We start from the raw sequence: 17,615 nt of genomic DNA, 5'->3' as shown, positions 1-17,615 counted from the left end.
AATTTGGGTTGTATCACCAAATGCTTTAAAGATATTAGCAGAAATAATAATAGAAATAGTTCCAAAAACAACAAAGGTTTAACTATGGCCAAACAAAATAATAATTTTGTTAATTGAAAACCGTTAATGAAGCTGTACAGCCCAACTCAAAATATATGAAGAATTAACGTAACACTTGTTATGAAAACCTGGAGAGAAAGGAAAACACTGAAGAATCAAAAAAGCATTAGCAGTCAAAATGAACAGCTGTCTGCCAGGACATAGGGGAAACACACAACAAACATCTCGAACCTTCAGCTGTGATACCCAATCGTCCTTGGCAAGACTGATGTGCGGCTCTTCCTCCAGGTTGGTGAAGACATCCTCTGCAACTCTGTGGGCGAGGCGGGACGTGTGTTCTTCTAAGGAAAGGTAGGTGCTTTCAGCAGGCCAGCTGCACATGCCACCTGGCAGATCAGCACTTAGCACCTCTGTCGTGGTGTCAGGATGCCCTCCCTCACCAACACCTCTAGGAGTTCTGGAGCCTGGTGAACTGTTCCCACTGCTTCCCCCATCATCCTTATCTCGTCGATGATCGTCACCATTGTAAGCCTCTACTTCTGAAGTTTGTTCAGTTAACGATGATCTTGACAAGGCTAGAAGTATATGCCACTGAACTTCTGAATCATGAAATTTCCATTTATTTGCCCAGAAAGTTTCATCAAGGGGAATAAACTGTCGCAGTATTTCCTCCTTTTGCAATACACGTAATCTCTCATCAACTTCACGTTCACTTTCACTTTCAGAGTAATGTTTCTTTCGGCTACTGTCTCTGCGAATCCTGTGCTTATCGTTCGTAGCTAGTCTCTGTTGTGATCTTTCACGTTTCATTTTGCTTTTATCTTCGTCCTTAAAGTCATTTGAATCAGCTGCAGAAATCGAGGTTTGTTCCCTGGTGTTCTCATCTGCTGGACCTGATAACTGCCTTTGCTTCAGCTTCAAGTCACGGTTCTTCTCAAAGGGGACATCTACGGAACTAATTTTTATTTCTGCCCTCAAAATCTTACTTTCATCAGAGGGGTCTTTAACATTTTCTGATACAAGAGCATTTTCAGAATAAACTACATCATTTTCCTTTGATACATCACTACTAATGCGTGAGCCTGATCTGGATCTTGATCGTCTTCTTCTTAACTCTTTCTTAGAAACAATCTCAATAAAACCATCTGGATCAATTTTTTGAGCAGGGTCGCCGAGATTAATATCATCTTCTTCTTCTTCTTGCTGCTGTATCTGTATCTTTGGTAATGACATTACAGATTGTTCTGTAGGATGTAACAGTAACTTTGTGCCCTCCACAACAGCTGATTTCTCAGTATCCAAACTACCAGCTGCAGATTCAGTAGTTTCTTCATGAGGTGGTGACATTTTTACAGTTGTTTCAGGCTTGCTAGCAACAATATCTGCCCATGATTTTCCAGATGATACATCAGTTTGTGTTTCTGGTGTAACAGAAGATATAAACTCTTGGTTACTATCATCTTTATGTGTCAAATCTGTAAAATGAATCCCCTCCCTATCAATATCTCCAATCCCCACATTTAAAGTTGTACAATCAAGATGCTGACTTACTGGCACACTGTCTTCGAGAATTTGTACCCTATCTGTTTCCATAAAAGGCTCCTTTGTAATCTGAATTCCTTCACCTTCAGCACTTACAAAAGCAGCAACTCTGTTTTTGGGCACAAATTCCTCAAACCCATCAGCAAATATCTGCTTGAGAGTTTTTACTGGTTTAATAACTATCTGTGTACTGTCAACAACTCCTTCTTCCAGTGTTGTGGAGGCGGACACTGCTGAAGTTGGTGTGTCCTTCATGGCATCGAGTTCCTTCCATTGCCTCTCAGCATGAATCAGCTTCAGAGAATCATTCCAAAGCCTTTCATTTGCCAAGTTCTCAAGAGCAGAATGTTGTGCAGATGGCATTGTTTCAGTTTCTGTGTTTCTCTCGGCAGTCACATGTTTCACAGGTTCCACTGGCTTTTCAGTAACAATTACCTCCTGTGTAAGGTTTTCAGTAGTCAATGGAGAAACCTGAAATGTAAGTGACTTCTGCGTGGTTATTTTCTTCCACTGTTTTTCAGCATCAACGAACTTCAAGAAATCGTTCCAGGGTCTTTCTTGTGCAAGACATTCAAGGGCATACTTTTGTACAGGATTTATTTTTTGTTTCTCATTACTTCCTGGTATTAATGCTTCTTGTGTAGCTGTTTTCAACTTTACATCATTAGAGTCTGCATCCTCTGTTTCTCTTAGTTTCACATTCTCTTGAATTGCACTTCCATCAATCATGATCGTCTGTATGTCAGAATCTGGTTGCCTATCTTCCGCACTTATTTCTGCACCTGCAGTCACTCGGGTAACATCAGAACCATAATCCAAATTACTCTGTTTTAATGATTTACTTTCCTGCCAGTCTCTCTCTGCTTCATATATAGAAATAACATCATATCGCAATGTATTTGTAAATAGAGGAGCACTCTCATGATGATCTTGTTTACTGCATGGTAATGCGACTTGTTTTTCATCTGGGAACTCTGACCTCTCTTCAGTCTTTGCAGGAGTCACAACAGACTTCACTCTCACTTCACCTTCCTTTTCATTTTTTATATGCTCTGCATTTATTAGTTGCCACTTTGCTTCACTCTCCTGGTATGTGTGACATATCGGCCATGCATCCAGGGAAATGAACTTTAACTTTTCTTTGTTTTTATAATCACTGTCACTTGTTTCATATGGAATAGCCACTGTTTCCAGCTCTTTGGCTTTCTCTATAAGATTTTGCAGTTGTGTCTCAATACTGCCAGTGGGTGGGCTAAGAAAGTCAGTGATTTCGGTTTTCTGAATGTCATGAGTCACCAGTAATCCTCTGTCATCAGCAGTAACTCCTTTGCATGCTTCTTGTTCCAGTTCACTTCTCACAATCTCCTTTGGCTTTACTGTATCCTTTCTTGTAACGTCATTATTGAATAGATCATGCTGATAAGGACTTTTGTCTATCTGATTGTCTTCAAGAATTTTATCAGACATATCTGTTCTGTTTTTCTGAAGATCTTCATCCTTAAGTTTTGGCTCTACAGCCTCATCTGGAGCTAAATGTGTAGTAACCAATGACGAGATTTCTTCCAAAAGAGTATCTTTTTCTTCTATTTTTCCAGAGGGCATTTCTTCTTTATTTATCAAAGATACTTGTGTGTTCACACTGCACTCTTTGTTATGACTTTCAATAAGCTTAGACGTATCTTCATCACTATCATCAAACAAGATAGGCTCATCAAGTGCATTAATCCATGCATCACTAAATGGGCTTGCTGTTGTTTCTGGGGAGATAACGTTTGATATTAATTTGGAAGTTGTCATAACAGTGACATCTTGCTCTACATTAGCTTCCCGACAACGCGAGTCAACATCTTCAACACTGCCTGTGATGCTATCCTGTTTGTCATATGACTTAACTTTAACATTTGATAAACTGTTGTCAACGGAGGTGAGAATTTGTTGCACATCACTAACATTTTTCAGGTCTATGGTATGAGGTGCTGGAACTTCCTTCCCTTCAGTGACTGGAACATCTATTTCTGTAAGTCTGTCAAATGTAGACTCACCCAACTCAGCAGGAATAAAATCTCTATTCTGTGAAGAACTAATGAACTCTTCTGGTATTTTTGGACGTTGTTTCCTTTTCTTCATTTTTTGCTGAAGCTTTTTAACATTTTCCTCAATGGAACTTTGGTCTTCAACACTATCCAAACCAACAGAGAACTCCTGTTCCTTAATTTCTTCCTCAAAACTTTTATCAGTGGGTGCTATTATTTCAACAATCTTCCTTGGCTTTCTTGACCTCTCTTTCACTGATCCAAAAATGGCTGCATTTTCATCCAAACCCAAGCCACAAACATCTTCCTGTCTGGGACTAAGAAGTTCATCTGCAATACCAGAATCTGATTCTGCTGATAAAGGAGACTGAGGGAAAACATTGAATGATGATGGAGGAGTACTGCCAGATAATAGTAGCAAAGAATCATCCTCTTTGTCATTTTGACTTTCATCAAAGTGATCCCTAGGACTTTCAGCAATGACCACATTATCCTGCTGATGGCTGGTGTTACTAACAAAAGGATTTTCTATGATTGTCCTTACTGGAGGTGATTTTGCCATCCATTCAGGTGTCAAAACCACACTTTCCAAGTCAGTGAGCACTTCAGGAATAAAAGGCGAAGTACGGTGTGAAGGAGCACCTAAGAAAGAATGTTGATTAGGCACATCTTGAGCTTCGGAGTTCTTAGTAGCTCTTTCCTCTAAATGCAGCGGTGGTATTATGTCAGCAGGTCGCTGAAGTTTCTTCCTTGTATCTCGCCTCTGTAAAGGTGCATCTGTTGTCTTCTTTACATCAGTCACAGTCTCATCAGAAATGTTCTTTGCATCAGTTTCTGACTTCTGTTTTGGTCCACCTTCAATGGGTAATTTGTTCTTGGGTTTCTTTGTTTTCTTTTTCTTACCTGCACTTTCTTCTTGTGCAGAATGTTCAGAATCAGAAATTGGTGATTTTGGAATAGCTTCATGCATAGTATGTTCAGCACCTGAGGTGTCAGCTTTTAGTTCAGAAACAATTTTTACTTTTTTTACTTTCTTATTTGGTTTTTGTCTTTTTATTTGCGAGTCTGCATTTGCTATATCTACTAAAGTAGGCTCTACTTTACTAAGCCCTTCAGGTTTTACTTGACTGTCAGACTCCGTATGTTGTTTCACATCTGGCAACAGTTCTAACTTCATGCTTTCTGCACTTCTTATTTCTTCCACAAACTTATGTGTTTCAATTGACACAGATACTGGAGAAGGATGAGTTTTATCTTTCGCATTATCTGAAGTGTATTTTAACTTAACATCTCTTTTGGTCGATTTCTTTCCTTTTTTCCCTGCACTGGCTCCTTTGTCAATGACTCCTGCTTTGTTCAGCTTATCTCTCCCACCCTGCACACTTTCTTCTTGGAACTCTTCTTCCCTGCCATGATCAGGTGTTTCCAGTGGTTTATCTTCCTCACTCTGTCGTGTTGTCTTCTCTAACCACATTTCCTCCGGCTCTACCTCCTGGTACTGACTTGACGGTTCCTCACTTTTCATTTGCTGACTCTCTGGTGCCTGCAACACATCTTGTATCTGTGGGCAAGGTTTCTTGTATTCAATATCATGTACAGCTGCTGTGAAACTGCTTCCCTCTGGAGCATAAGCATCACAAATACACATCTCAGCATCTTGGGTGACATCATCACAAAGAATTTGAATCTCTTGTGCAACAGCACCTTTCTTGCTTGTAGCTTCTTCTTGAGCAGAGACAGCAGTGGAAGAACTAATATCTTTAGTAATTTCAGGATTTGATGTTTCAGATTTCAAAGGATGTTCAGTTTCTTTTCTACCAGACTGTGTATCTTGACTCTCAATCATTATTTCATTATCAGTTTTTAGCTTGTTTTCAATAAAAACATTTTCCTGCATGTTATCAGATGAAGTGCCAGGTACACTCATATATTCAGCTTCGAAGTGTAACAAATTTACATGCGCTGGTACAAAGTCATTCATCTTTTCTTCCTTTTGTGTTCCTAAATTTGTGGCTCCTAACTCTGTATCCATCAGCTCTGGCCTTCCAGAGTCCTGAAAACTTAATGGTTTTTCTGGGGTTTCAGTAGCAGTAACACTACTGATTTCTATCGATTTAGTAGCTGTAACATATTTTTCAGTTTCATTTCCTATAGATGGTTTGACTTCTCTACTAAAGTTTCCTGCCACTACAAACTCTCTCGGGGTTTCAACAACATCACTAGCTATTTCTATTGATTCTGTAACTCTATCACATTTTTCACTTTTATTTCCTATAGATGGTTTAATTTCTTCGTTAGAGTTTTCTTCCACTAGAAACTCTCTAGGATGTACAAGCTGCACACTGGAAATTGCTTCACTACCTACTTTTGCGGTCTCTGCCAGATTATCACTGATGGTTTCCAACATTTTTCTTTCCTTCCAAATGAATTGCTCTGTTGTGACCTTCTGGTCAGCTAATTTTGTTCCCTTGATCTCCTCACTGAGTTGTCCTTGGCTTGGAGAAGTTTGCATCACATGTAGCTTTGGTGGTTCTATATGTTCTAGTTCCACCTTATCAACAATAGTCACAACTTTTCTGCCACTTATTCCTTCACCAGATACATCTTTAACAGTTTCCTTTGGTGCACTGTCCGCATCTGAAGTGATGGCCTTGCTTTTCTGTTTTTTGCTCTTTTTAGAAGATGCTGGCTTCTGGGTAGAGTTCCCACCAACATTGGTGCTGTCTGACACAAATTTTTCTTGGGATGTAGTACTTTGTAATGGCACTTGTTCGTCAAGAGATCTGTTGGAAGGCACAATATCCACACCTGGAGACTCAGGGCTGGCTGGAGTAGTCTCTTCTGACTTCATTTTCTTACTACGTTTACTGCGGCTCTTTTTCTTAATGTCTAGTGTGTCATCTGATTTTGTGTCACACTGTTTTTGAATCTCCTGATCTGCCAGTTCTTCTCCAGTTTTGAATTCTGAATCATTTGTAGTTTGTTCTGAAGATATTGTCTCCACGACAATGCTATGACTCTTCTCAGGAGCCTCGTCATGTTTCAATTCATTCATTTGGTCCTGCTCTGGACTTACTTCCTTTTCAACATGGATATTTAACTCCTCAGATATTTTTATCTTTCCTGGTTTCAATTGTTTTGTCCTCTTGTTTTTCTTCTTCTTACTCATACTAACAGGGTCTGCATTTTGTGTTGTGTCTTCTGTGGATGGGGTTGATGGAGAAATATTTTCATCACTCAATTTAGGAACAATTTCTCTTTCATGCACATGTGTCTCTCCCCCAACTGGATGGCTGGTATTCATGTCAGTAGGTAAGTCCTTTATCATCATCTGTGTCATCACAGTTGTCAACTTCATATCATCCATTCCTGTTGATGGAGAAAATCCTGTCTTTTCAGAGGTGTGTATTTCTGAACACAGTGAAACAACTTCATCCTCTTGGGATGCTGGCATTTTGCATTCTCCACTTTTCATAGTTGGCTGTTTCATTACTTCCACCTCTTTGGCATCTACATCCCTTGCTTTTTGCAATAACATTATTTCTTTTGGTATTTGATGTTTGGTTGTTTCTCCCACTTTCACTGCATCTTCTTCTAGGCACTTAGCATTACTTAGAACATCGACATCTTCAGAAATACTGAGTGGTTTCTCCAATGTGAATGTTTCTTCTAAAGCATGCTTCTTTTCAACTGTAAGCTCATTTTCTGCATTTGAAATTAAATTACTACTCTCTACTTCACAAATGTTGTTATCAGCACTATAATTTTTATGGTGTGGTTCCAGACTTCCTCTCTCTGTGTATAACAATTGTGTCTGTTCAACAGATTTAAATCCAGCTTTATTTACGTGACTATTTAAATCCTTATTATTTAAATGTTTAGCTTTCTTTGACTTTCTGGTATTCTTTTTAGAGTGATCTAGTTCCAACTTTTCTGTAGTAGGTGGAGTAGTTTCACTGCTAGCTTCTGTTGCTTTGGAAGCCAACAATTTTTCTTCACAGTTTTGTAGAGAATCTGTAGCATCAGAAACAATTTTATTTTCCATCTCTGTTGGGTGTTTAGTAATTTTTGTGGACAAGTTGTGAAGCGTGTTTCTAGGGAATTGAGCAGCCTTGTTCTCTTCAAAATCAATACATGGATCATCTGTTTCTCTAATAGCATCTTGTATTTCTTTAACGGCTTGGTCATTCAAGGGAATATTTCCATCGGCTTCCAGTGAGATGGGTGCTGAGGAAGTACTCTGAGTATTAGGCTCTAAAACTGGAATACTGCTTTCACCCACAGTCTTAGATCCACCTTTTCTCCTCCTGCTACTGGCTGTTTTAGTTTGTGAAGCAGTATTGCTCTTTGTGTCTACATTTTGATCACTCTTAATATTTGGATCAGAAAGTGTCACCACTACTTCATCTGACTCTTGCGCTACTTCAAATGGAATAGAACCAGTGGCATGACAAATACTTATTTTGCCATCTGTTTGTGTGATTTCCACGACACCTTCAACCATATCCAAATGGGAAACTGAAGCTAATTCTGTCTTGCTTCCATTATCAACTTGCTTCTTTCCACGTCTACGCTTGGATCTTGGGGTATCCTGATTTTCGTAATTCACAGCCTCTGTCTTGTTTTGAGGCTTTTTCTTAGTTTTGGATTCCTGAGTGATATTTGCATCTTCTGACAGTGCTATTCCACCATCTGACCCTTGTTTTGGATCAGTCTCAGAACCCTCATTATTATTTACTGATTTACTTTTCTTGACATTTTTCTTTTCTTCTTTCTCAGGTTTTGTTTCTGGGAGCAATTCTTTCTTCCCTTTGTGTTTGATATATAAATGTTCCATTTCAGCAATTTCCTTCAGTGCTTTTTCTATTTCATCGTCATTTTGTAGCTTCTCTGGTTTCTTCTTCTTCTGTTTCTTCTTTTTATCTTGTTCAGAAGGCACCACATCTCCTTGATGTTTGTGCGTCTCTTCTGTTCCAATAATTTTTAAATCATTTTGAGCCTGGTTTTCTTTGTTACTGAGAATCTCTTCTGCTATCAGGGGAGTCTGAGGACTGTGTGCATTTGATTTGGTATTTCTCATATTACTTTTCTTAGTATTTACATCTTTCCGTTCAGTTGAAGTCATGATACCCACAGCTTGATCTTCTAAGCTAGTTATATCCATCTTTTGCTCTCCATTAGTTGAGGTATCAATGTCTTCAACTTCTGGGAAGAAAAAAGACTGTTGTACAGGAATATTATCCATCTGTATATCACCAGTGATTTTCTTTTTCTTCTGTTTGTTTCTCCCTGATTTTTTACATTCAGCTGGAACATTTGGCTGGAGAGAAGCATTAGTTTTTGCATCAGCAAAAACTCCTTTCTTTCCTTGGTTACTTTGACTGTTCACACTCCTTAGAGATGTGTCACTTGTTGGTACAGAGCCACTTCGTGCAGGCGGAAGAGATCTAGCTGACTCAGCCCTCCCCGTATTAAAACGCTCACGGGAAGGAGAGGCAGACCACTCTCTTGAATAACTACCTGCAGGTGACATATGTCGAGGAGAAAGTGATCGATCGTTTCGTCTGCTTTTATACACTGGCACTGTCTGGCTGGATGGCTGGAGAGATTTAGTGCACAGTCCTTGTGCTACGATTTGTGCATAAGACATATGGCTTCGGTCAATATCAACAGGACTTCCTATGTTTTCAGTTCTCTGAAGTTCCTCTTCCGCTTTATGTGTAACAACAGCAGTGGTATCATTACCTGCAGCTGATATTTCATAATAGGTGTTATCATTTTCTGCTGCTAGTTCACCTGCTTCTGCAGGAATGGCAGGTTCATGGGACAAAACAGTAACATTATCTTCCAACTGATCAGGCTGTTCGATCATTTCAAATTCTTCAGAGTCGTATGACTGTTTACCACTAAAAGACACTGGCTGGTCCACTTCTTGCTCATAAACTGACTGTTCAACTATGACGGTCTCAAAATCTTCTGCTGGCTTTTCCAAAGAAGTCTCAGGCACAATATACTGCTCAGCAGTTGCATGATATGTCCCAAGACCAGAATTAAGAAGCTGCTGACCTGATGCTATAAATCCTACTAGATCAGGTGGCTGCTGAATGTAATCAAATACTGCTGACACAGGTTCAACTGGTACTGCCTCAACCACTGGAACTGTCTCAACTATAGGCACAGCATCAACATGTGCAGCTTGGGCAAGCACCTCTTGCTGCAGGAATTCTGCTGTGTCTTGTGGTGTATGATAGCTTTCAACACCCCAGTCATGTCGCCCGCGAAGTATATCAGCATACGAAGTCGATCCTGGATTCCACATTGGACTTGGGGATCGGCCACGCCTCTGATCTGGTTTTAAAGATTCTTTTGGAATTATCTGTTGCTGTTTCCTAGGAGTCTGATGTAAGATCTGTGGATTTTCGGACTTCCCTTGTTTAAGTGTTACTGCAGCTTCTGTTTCATGCACCTGACGGTTCGGAGAAGAGACAATCTCAGCAACATTTGAAATTTTGCAAGTGATGTCTCTACGCCTTGGTGATCTGCCTCTCCGTTCTGTAACTGGTTTTTCAGTTTCAGGTTCAATGCTTTCTGTTAAGTTTTTAGGACGTTCTGTAACTACAATATCTGAGATAGTGTCTGTGTCTCTTATGTGACTGACTTCATTATTCTGGCTATTAATGATTGGTTCTTCATGTTGTTCTTTAATAATTTTTTGAGGAATTTGTGACATTTCTTGCACAACTTCTTCCACTTTTGGTTCTTCAGCTAGATTGGAACTTGATTCCACTTCCTTGGTCAGTGTCTTTTGTGTAACTGATTTTATGACAGATACTCTCATTGGTTTTTCATTCCTGTTGTCTACTTGTTCTGCAAATGGACAAGGGCTTGTGCGACCTGCGGCAATATCGGCATATGTTACAGGAAGAGCATATGCCGGTACCCTCTGACGCACACCAGTTTTGTCATATTCGGTGCCTTCACCGGTGGTGTCCATTTTTTCAGGAACTATGACCACATATGGATCAATATGGTGCATGTGGTCCATCAACACTTGAATACGGGTCCTCAAAGCGCCCATATCTCGTTGAAGGCCCTGATCATCCAGTAAAATAACAGTGTTAACAATGTGTGAAAGCTTCCATCACACAGATAATATATGCTAAGTACATTTTATGTCTCCAATCAATAAATTTTTGTAAAATTAATACATTTTCTGGGTTATGCTTATCATTTGTCCAACTTTGCTGGTGGCCGCATTTCACATTTCATTTTAAGTGTTTCCAATGTCACTGATGATTTTTCTCTATTGCTCAGCTTTTGAATTCACAAAAGACGAGCGAAGCAGTTGCCCAATCTTCTTCCTCCAAAGTGAATGAGCAATAAGTAAATGTTAAGAGTCTAGTGGCTCCAAGTCAGGAGTCCCTCTCTGCATCAGAAGTTTGATGCGCTCATTGCGTGCATCTATCTTGGTCTGGAGGGTGAGAATGCGCTCTCGACATGCCTGCAAGATCGATGGGGAGGGGCAGGAGGTAGCAAAAAGAATTAAGTCAGAATTCAAAGCAAGAGACCCAAAATTAATCTTGCAAAAATGATTGAGAAAGATTCCAGTAAAGCATGTACAACTGAATTATAGAAACAGAAATCTTGTGATTGAAAATGCAACTATTAATGAAATTATGAAAGACAAGAAATAAGTATTAATGTCTTGCAATATAAGTAAAGATACCAAGTACCCCAGGAAAAAAAAACCATTAAGAAAAGCAAAAGTAAGACATCAAAAAACCTTAACCAACTACAAGCAAATGTGATAAGAAAAGGAAAAAAAGAACAAACAGTTTAAAAGTAAATTTGTACTTGAAATCTATAAAAGCATGGATGTGGAAAAAGTAAGGAAAGAAATCCCAGCTGCACAGTAAGGACTATGGAAACACCTTGATGAAATGATCTTGCAGCCACCATGCATTCTGACCAGATGAAAGTCAACCAGCTCGGTCCTTCATCAAAATGTTTCCAGAAGTTTTCATGATACTACTTATACCTCCGTTTAACTTGCACCATTTGTGCTATTTATAACATCTTTCATTTTTGCAAATGTTATAGACTGTACCTGAAAATAACAGCTTACTATAATCATTCCCCTACACATTTGCAATACTGTGTCTGAACCACTTCTGTTTTTTGTTAGGACAATAAAAATACATTGTTTAAAAAAAACACACACACACATTATGTAAACTGAGAGTACTACTGAATGTCTACAAAACAGTCAAAGAGTTAAGGCATGTCACTTATCAACATATTATTAACAGCTCTCAAATATTAGAATTATACAGTAACAAAATACTATGTTAAAAACATTTATTAAAACTTTTTCTAGTTCTCTCTCTGTCCATCGTGTGCACACATTTCACAATTATAAGCATGCACTCACCATTCCACTCTTCAGTCAGTCACACGCGCCCCCCCCCCCCCCCCCCCCCACACACACACACACACTTTATATACTATTAATAAAGACAACCTCCTGGGCATGAGATGTACCCATGTTAGTTTACTTTTGCTTAACACATGCTCTGTTTGACACAGTTAATACAAGAGTTTACAGACTTCTACAAAACTACCTTTATTTCACACTTTAAGTTTGTGTTTACATGGGTTTTACTACCACAATAAATTACTGTCTGTTACTTTGGGGATGCAAATGTCCAGCTTTCAGCTAAATACAAGGTGAGAGTACAGCAACTACTCTAACACTGATTACAGTGTACAGAACAAGGACGGCATTCAAAAACTTGTGTTAGTCCACGTTATTTAAATTAAAGGTACCAAAATCTGTAGCCTATAGTAAAGTGTCAGTTAACTACATCAACAGTATGAACAGTGAAGCGATTCTTAACATCATATTGCAAATTGACTGGCGGAGGATAAGTGACTTGTCATATTGAAGGGCACAATTTAAGTGCCAGCAGCTAGGTAATAAAAATAATTCCCCAAAGCATACTTACAGTTTGCTCTTCCAATGCCTTGTCTCTATCATGAGGAGAATAATTAGGAGCCATCACAGTGCGGAGTTGCTGCTCCATCTGCACCACCTGTTGGCGAAGCTGCTGTATCTCCTGCAGCAAGAAGAGTACCATGTGATAATGGCTTTCATATAATACCTAATTGCTTTACACCTAACTCCATTTTCACTGAATTGATTTCTTCAACTGCTAGCCAGTAGGTAAGATGGAAATGAAGTAAGTGTGTGAGTGGGTGGGGGGGTGGGGGGGGGGGGATATGAACTATCAGTTAACAATACTAGAGGATCACACAGAATTAGGAGGAGAAAGAATAGCTGGCTAGTACTGACCCCCAGAAGGCAAAATTCTATACTGCTGATATACTTACATAGGAGTACAAAAATCTACATTAGCTTTCAAACTAAGGGCATATCAGTTGACCCCACGATGAGAGAGACCCACCAATTGTCAGGAGGAAGGAAAAAAAGTTTTTGATCTCTAAATCTATTGGCAGCACTTAATCTACACCTCCTAAAGGAGAGTACTGGCCAGCCACCCTGTCTCCTTGTAATTTTATAGTTTTCTCAAATAAATTTTCATTTTGACACAATATTCAAGAATCACTCAAATAAGGATTTTACGATTGATTTTCATGAGTAAATTACACTTCCTTCAGATTAGGATTCTTCCGATAAACCTTAGTCTCTCTTCTCCAAGGTGACATTTATGTGATTGTTTCACTTTAATTTACTAGAGGACAAGTATTTCTCAATGCTTAGCAGTTGTTACTAAGTCTATTGCCTGACCTTCCTGTAAAATGATATCAAGTCTTTTTATCTGTTTACACACATCACAGTACTTTTAATGTATGATCAGCTGTCAGTCTTCGCACTACGTACTGGTCAGCTTTAAGTCTTTCTGGATTTTACAATCACTGTCTGACGACACTTCCCTATCCACAAATGCTTCAACTACGAATAGAATTGGAAAGCCACTGGTTTTATCTGTTTGGTTATATATACTCACATAAGTAATAAAAAATCGTATCACACTTCTTGAGAAACATTAGACATTTCTTTATATTTTTGTCTTTCCACTAAGAACAATGTTAATCGCAATGTCTTAAATCCAATTGCACACCTCTTCTGACTATCTACAAGTGTATATTCTATTTGCCAGGTGGCAGTATCAAAGGCTTTTCAGATGTCAAGAAACAGAGCTGGATAAAACATTCAGTTTCTAATCTTTGGTCATTTATCGGCATCCACATTATACCGCTTCCTGAGTCTTAGCTCATTCGATATTACACAGTTTTGCCTGGAAATAAAGATGCCACTACCAAGCAGTTCTGGGATCCTATTCTTAACATTCTTGCAGTTAACTAATACTACATTCATACTTCTACTTTCTGCTCTGCAAGAAGGCATATTTCCCACCATAAAATATTTTAATAGTTGTTGATGGGAACAAAGCATAGTAAACTTATTTTTTTTTGTAATTGTTATAAACTTACAAGCAGAAAAATAAGTGTAATTCTCATTCATATTGTTTATTATATCAAACAGCTACTTTTGAGAAATGGAAATTACACCAATACATACAGAATGCGATTTCATCCCACATACACTCACTCAGGTAAAATCTGGGGCTGTTAGTTCTTTCTGCTTCACATGCACTTGCGTAATACCATAGAAAACATTTTCTATAGAAAAAAGGACAGATAATGAACACACTGTCCTTATTAGATATCAGAGGCTTAAACAGACATGAACAGCAACCCAACAATGCGAAGGAAACAAGTAACTGGCTACTCATAAAATGTGTTGCAGAACAGAAACCAGCAACAGTGTAATAAGAACTGAAAACACAAGGAAATTCCAGCTTCCCAATGAACAACAATAATGTAGGTCAGTGCCAAATAAAACAGGGCACTTTTTTCATAACCATAGGATGCAACCAGTTACCACTCCAACATGTTCTAAATATTTCAGACAATTGCCAGTTCACTTGGACATCTTGTTTTGAATTTTGCTCACACTGAAATGGGTTATGGAGATACAATGTTACTTGATCTGAATTGCTTTTGTAATTAAACCCCTTAAAGCTAAATGATGTGAATTAGAATCATATCAATGATGTGCTAATAATGGGAATGTTAACTGTTTTTAGCACCAGTACCAGCATATGCTGATTTTGCATCAAGCTAAAGCTAGCAGCACTTCTGACAAGTGCCGTATTCTCTTGAGTTTTTAGATAACCTCTAAAATGCCATGATTTTTTATTTTATCTTTCATCTAGAAATTTATTCAGGTATTAAGAGATTAAAACTAAAAAAATTCATTTCACATTTCAGTCATCCATCTTCAGTAAAGACAAAAAAAATAGTAAATTTAAGAAGCGTTTCTGATGAAGTCAAGATAAACAAGTTATGAGATACCTGACAGGGTGGGGGGTCCCAACACAAACACACAAACACACAAACACACACACACACACACACACACACACAAACACACACTGAAAACAGAGTTATGAGCTAACCTGTTGATATCGATCCAACTGGCCGAGACTAGTTTCAAGCCCATCGGCCTGTTCTTTCACAACTGTCAATAGTTGATCCAACTCGCCAATGATCTCCTGTGCTGCTTCTGATACTTTTGAATCACCACCAACACCAGATCGAAAATGTACCTGCCAAGTATAAAAATCAGTTATGTACGCACATTGGACAACAGAATGTGGAAGATACACCTACTACCACAGTCAACATAATTGTAAGAAGGAAGAAAGAGGGAGTGAGAAAAGGAAAATATAAAACAACATTCACCAATGTTATGCAAAGTCTGTTACGGGTAGAAACAGACAAATGAAGTGAAGAACTAGGATACAACTGTATCTTGCCTATGACTACTCCCATCTTTCATAGTCACAATCACAAAAGAGTTTTAGGCATAAATGAAAACCATCAACAGTCAGAAATGATGATTTTTCTGTTTATAATAATAACTGTACTCCAGATCCTGTTACACATATGTGGAACAACAAAGTATTAGACCCTTTCCATTACTTACCTGTAGCTTTTCAACAGATACAGAGAGTTTAGTTTTCTGGATGGAAATTTCGGATATTATCTTCTCCCGTGCATTGAGCTGATCTTTCAGTGGTCGCTTTTTATGCTGTGGTGATTCAAGTGACTGTTTTGATTTCTCAATCCAAGCACGTATATCCTTCATCTTTTTCTCACATTGTTCCCACTCCTCACTGGTCTCTTGCAGTAAGGCATTCTACAAAATGAGGAAAAATGAACTTTTATTAATGACATTAGCAATTTACACCATACTGTGGACAAGCAGTAATGGGGAAAAAACATAAAAATAATAATAATAATAAAATTATACAAGAATGATAAGCAAGCATCACATATGAAGAATATAATCTTTCAATTTTTCTACAATACAGATGCTCTGAAATTTCATTTTTCGTAAGTGAGAATCATTAATTACTTAAATGCAAATCTGCACTAGAAATGTAAATGAATCAAATGACATGGTCCGTCTGATGAGTATGGTCATCAACAGTAAACACACATTTTCTTCAAGTGTTGCCTCCCTAAACTTTAATTACTAGAAGCAGGAGGACTATTGTGTTAGTCAACCTTTGCTATCAAACAATACTGTATCGTAGCAGTAACCATTAGCGAAGGAAGTATTTCATTACACTTTATTAAACACACCAATATACAGAGTGTTTCAGAAGCTCACGAACTTTGAGGATGATAAGTCACACACAGAGGATACCCTTTAAAAAAAAAAAAAAAAAAAAAAAAAAAAAAAATTAAGGAACACATTGTCTTGAATGTTTCCTTAAAGTTATAATAATGAATAACTACAATTGCACAAAAATTACTATTATTAGGCACATTCTGACAATAAAAAAATTTACGTGAATGGTTCAAACCATCCACCCTGTGTCTCAGTACATGCTGCACACCTTCAAGTCAATGCTCATCCAACTCTAGAGAGCATGTCAGGAGACTCAGATTTGACACGTTTTGAAAGGCCTTTGATGTGCAGCAACATGTACGCTGCAATATTTTCGTATTACGAAAGTATAAATTCAAATTCCACCAAACACTGCATGTCACTTCACTTTCCGAAGCATTGAAATCGAGATTGTGATGCGGTTTGCAAGCCAGCCAATAGCAAGATCACTCTTAAGTAGTGCGAACACACAAGTAAGAAAAGTTAAGGATTTAAATTAATATACATAGCATTCACCTATAATATTGGTCTATAAGATTAATATGCTGGAAGAGAAGCTAAGCTTCCACATATAATGTTGATCTTTTTTTGCGCGTGTTACACTTTAAGATACATCACACAAATGTGCCAGTAAAATTTTTAATAATGACATAAATGTCTGATCTTCTGGGCTCAAAATTCTTCTAAATGGTCGTTCTCATAGAGATGATTTTTAAATGAGAGTCAAACGCTTTGCGATTTAAGAAATTCATCGTACATTCTCAAACATAGCTCATCTTACGTAAAAGGAAATCTCCTTTGAATGTAACGCTTTTCAAACCACCATTCGCAATATTTTCCTGCGACCTGTTAAAAATAGGTTCGTTTCAGCAGTTGCAAGAGAGTGTCAGATAACAAGCGTCACCACACTTGCGCAGCTACGATGACGCAGGAAGCCCATATGGTCGTACGTGTAAAACATTAAAAGATCTTACATTATGTCATAAAAGAAACGAGACATCAGAGGATACTTCAAGAGTGCCGAAATTTCATGAACCATACTGAAACGCATAATTCGGCTTAAAATGCATATTCGTATGCAAATTTTCTTGGAGTATCAGTACTGTATTATCTCATGTTTGGTTCTTTATTATGGCATAATGCCATACGTGCAGTTGAAATGCAGCGAAAAGTTGAAACTAGCCAATAGTGTGAAATTAAACACTTCGTTTCCAATA

General features: G+C 38.2%; 1 protein-coding gene across 1 annotated transcript in view; it reads right to left on the bottom strand.

Annotated features, from left to right (window-relative positions):
• LOC126194652 (muscle-specific protein 300 kDa) overlaps window positions 1-17,615 on the bottom strand; it is a 607,158-nt gene that overhangs the window by 82,297 nt on the left and 507,246 nt on the right. The window contains exons 102-105 of the mRNA XM_049932837.1: window positions 15,709-15,921; window positions 15,179-15,328; window positions 12,641-12,751; window positions 292-10,728 (exon numbers count right to left, since the gene is read on the bottom strand). Of these exons, the coding sequence (XP_049788794.1) occupies window positions 292-10,728; window positions 12,641-12,751; window positions 15,179-15,328; window positions 15,709-15,921 (10,911 nt within the window). The remainder of the gene's footprint in view (window positions 1-291; window positions 10,729-12,640; window positions 12,752-15,178; window positions 15,329-15,708; window positions 15,922-17,615) is intronic.

This window comes from Schistocerca nitens, chromosome 7, assembly GCF_023898315.1.
Source record: "Schistocerca nitens isolate TAMUIC-IGC-003100 chromosome 7, iqSchNite1.1, whole genome shotgun sequence".
Lineage (NCBI taxonomy): Eukaryota > Metazoa > Arthropoda > Insecta > Orthoptera > Acrididae > Schistocerca > Schistocerca nitens.
The sequence above is the reverse complement of the archived record's forward strand: the minus strand, read 5'-3'. Positions and strand labels throughout refer to the sequence as shown.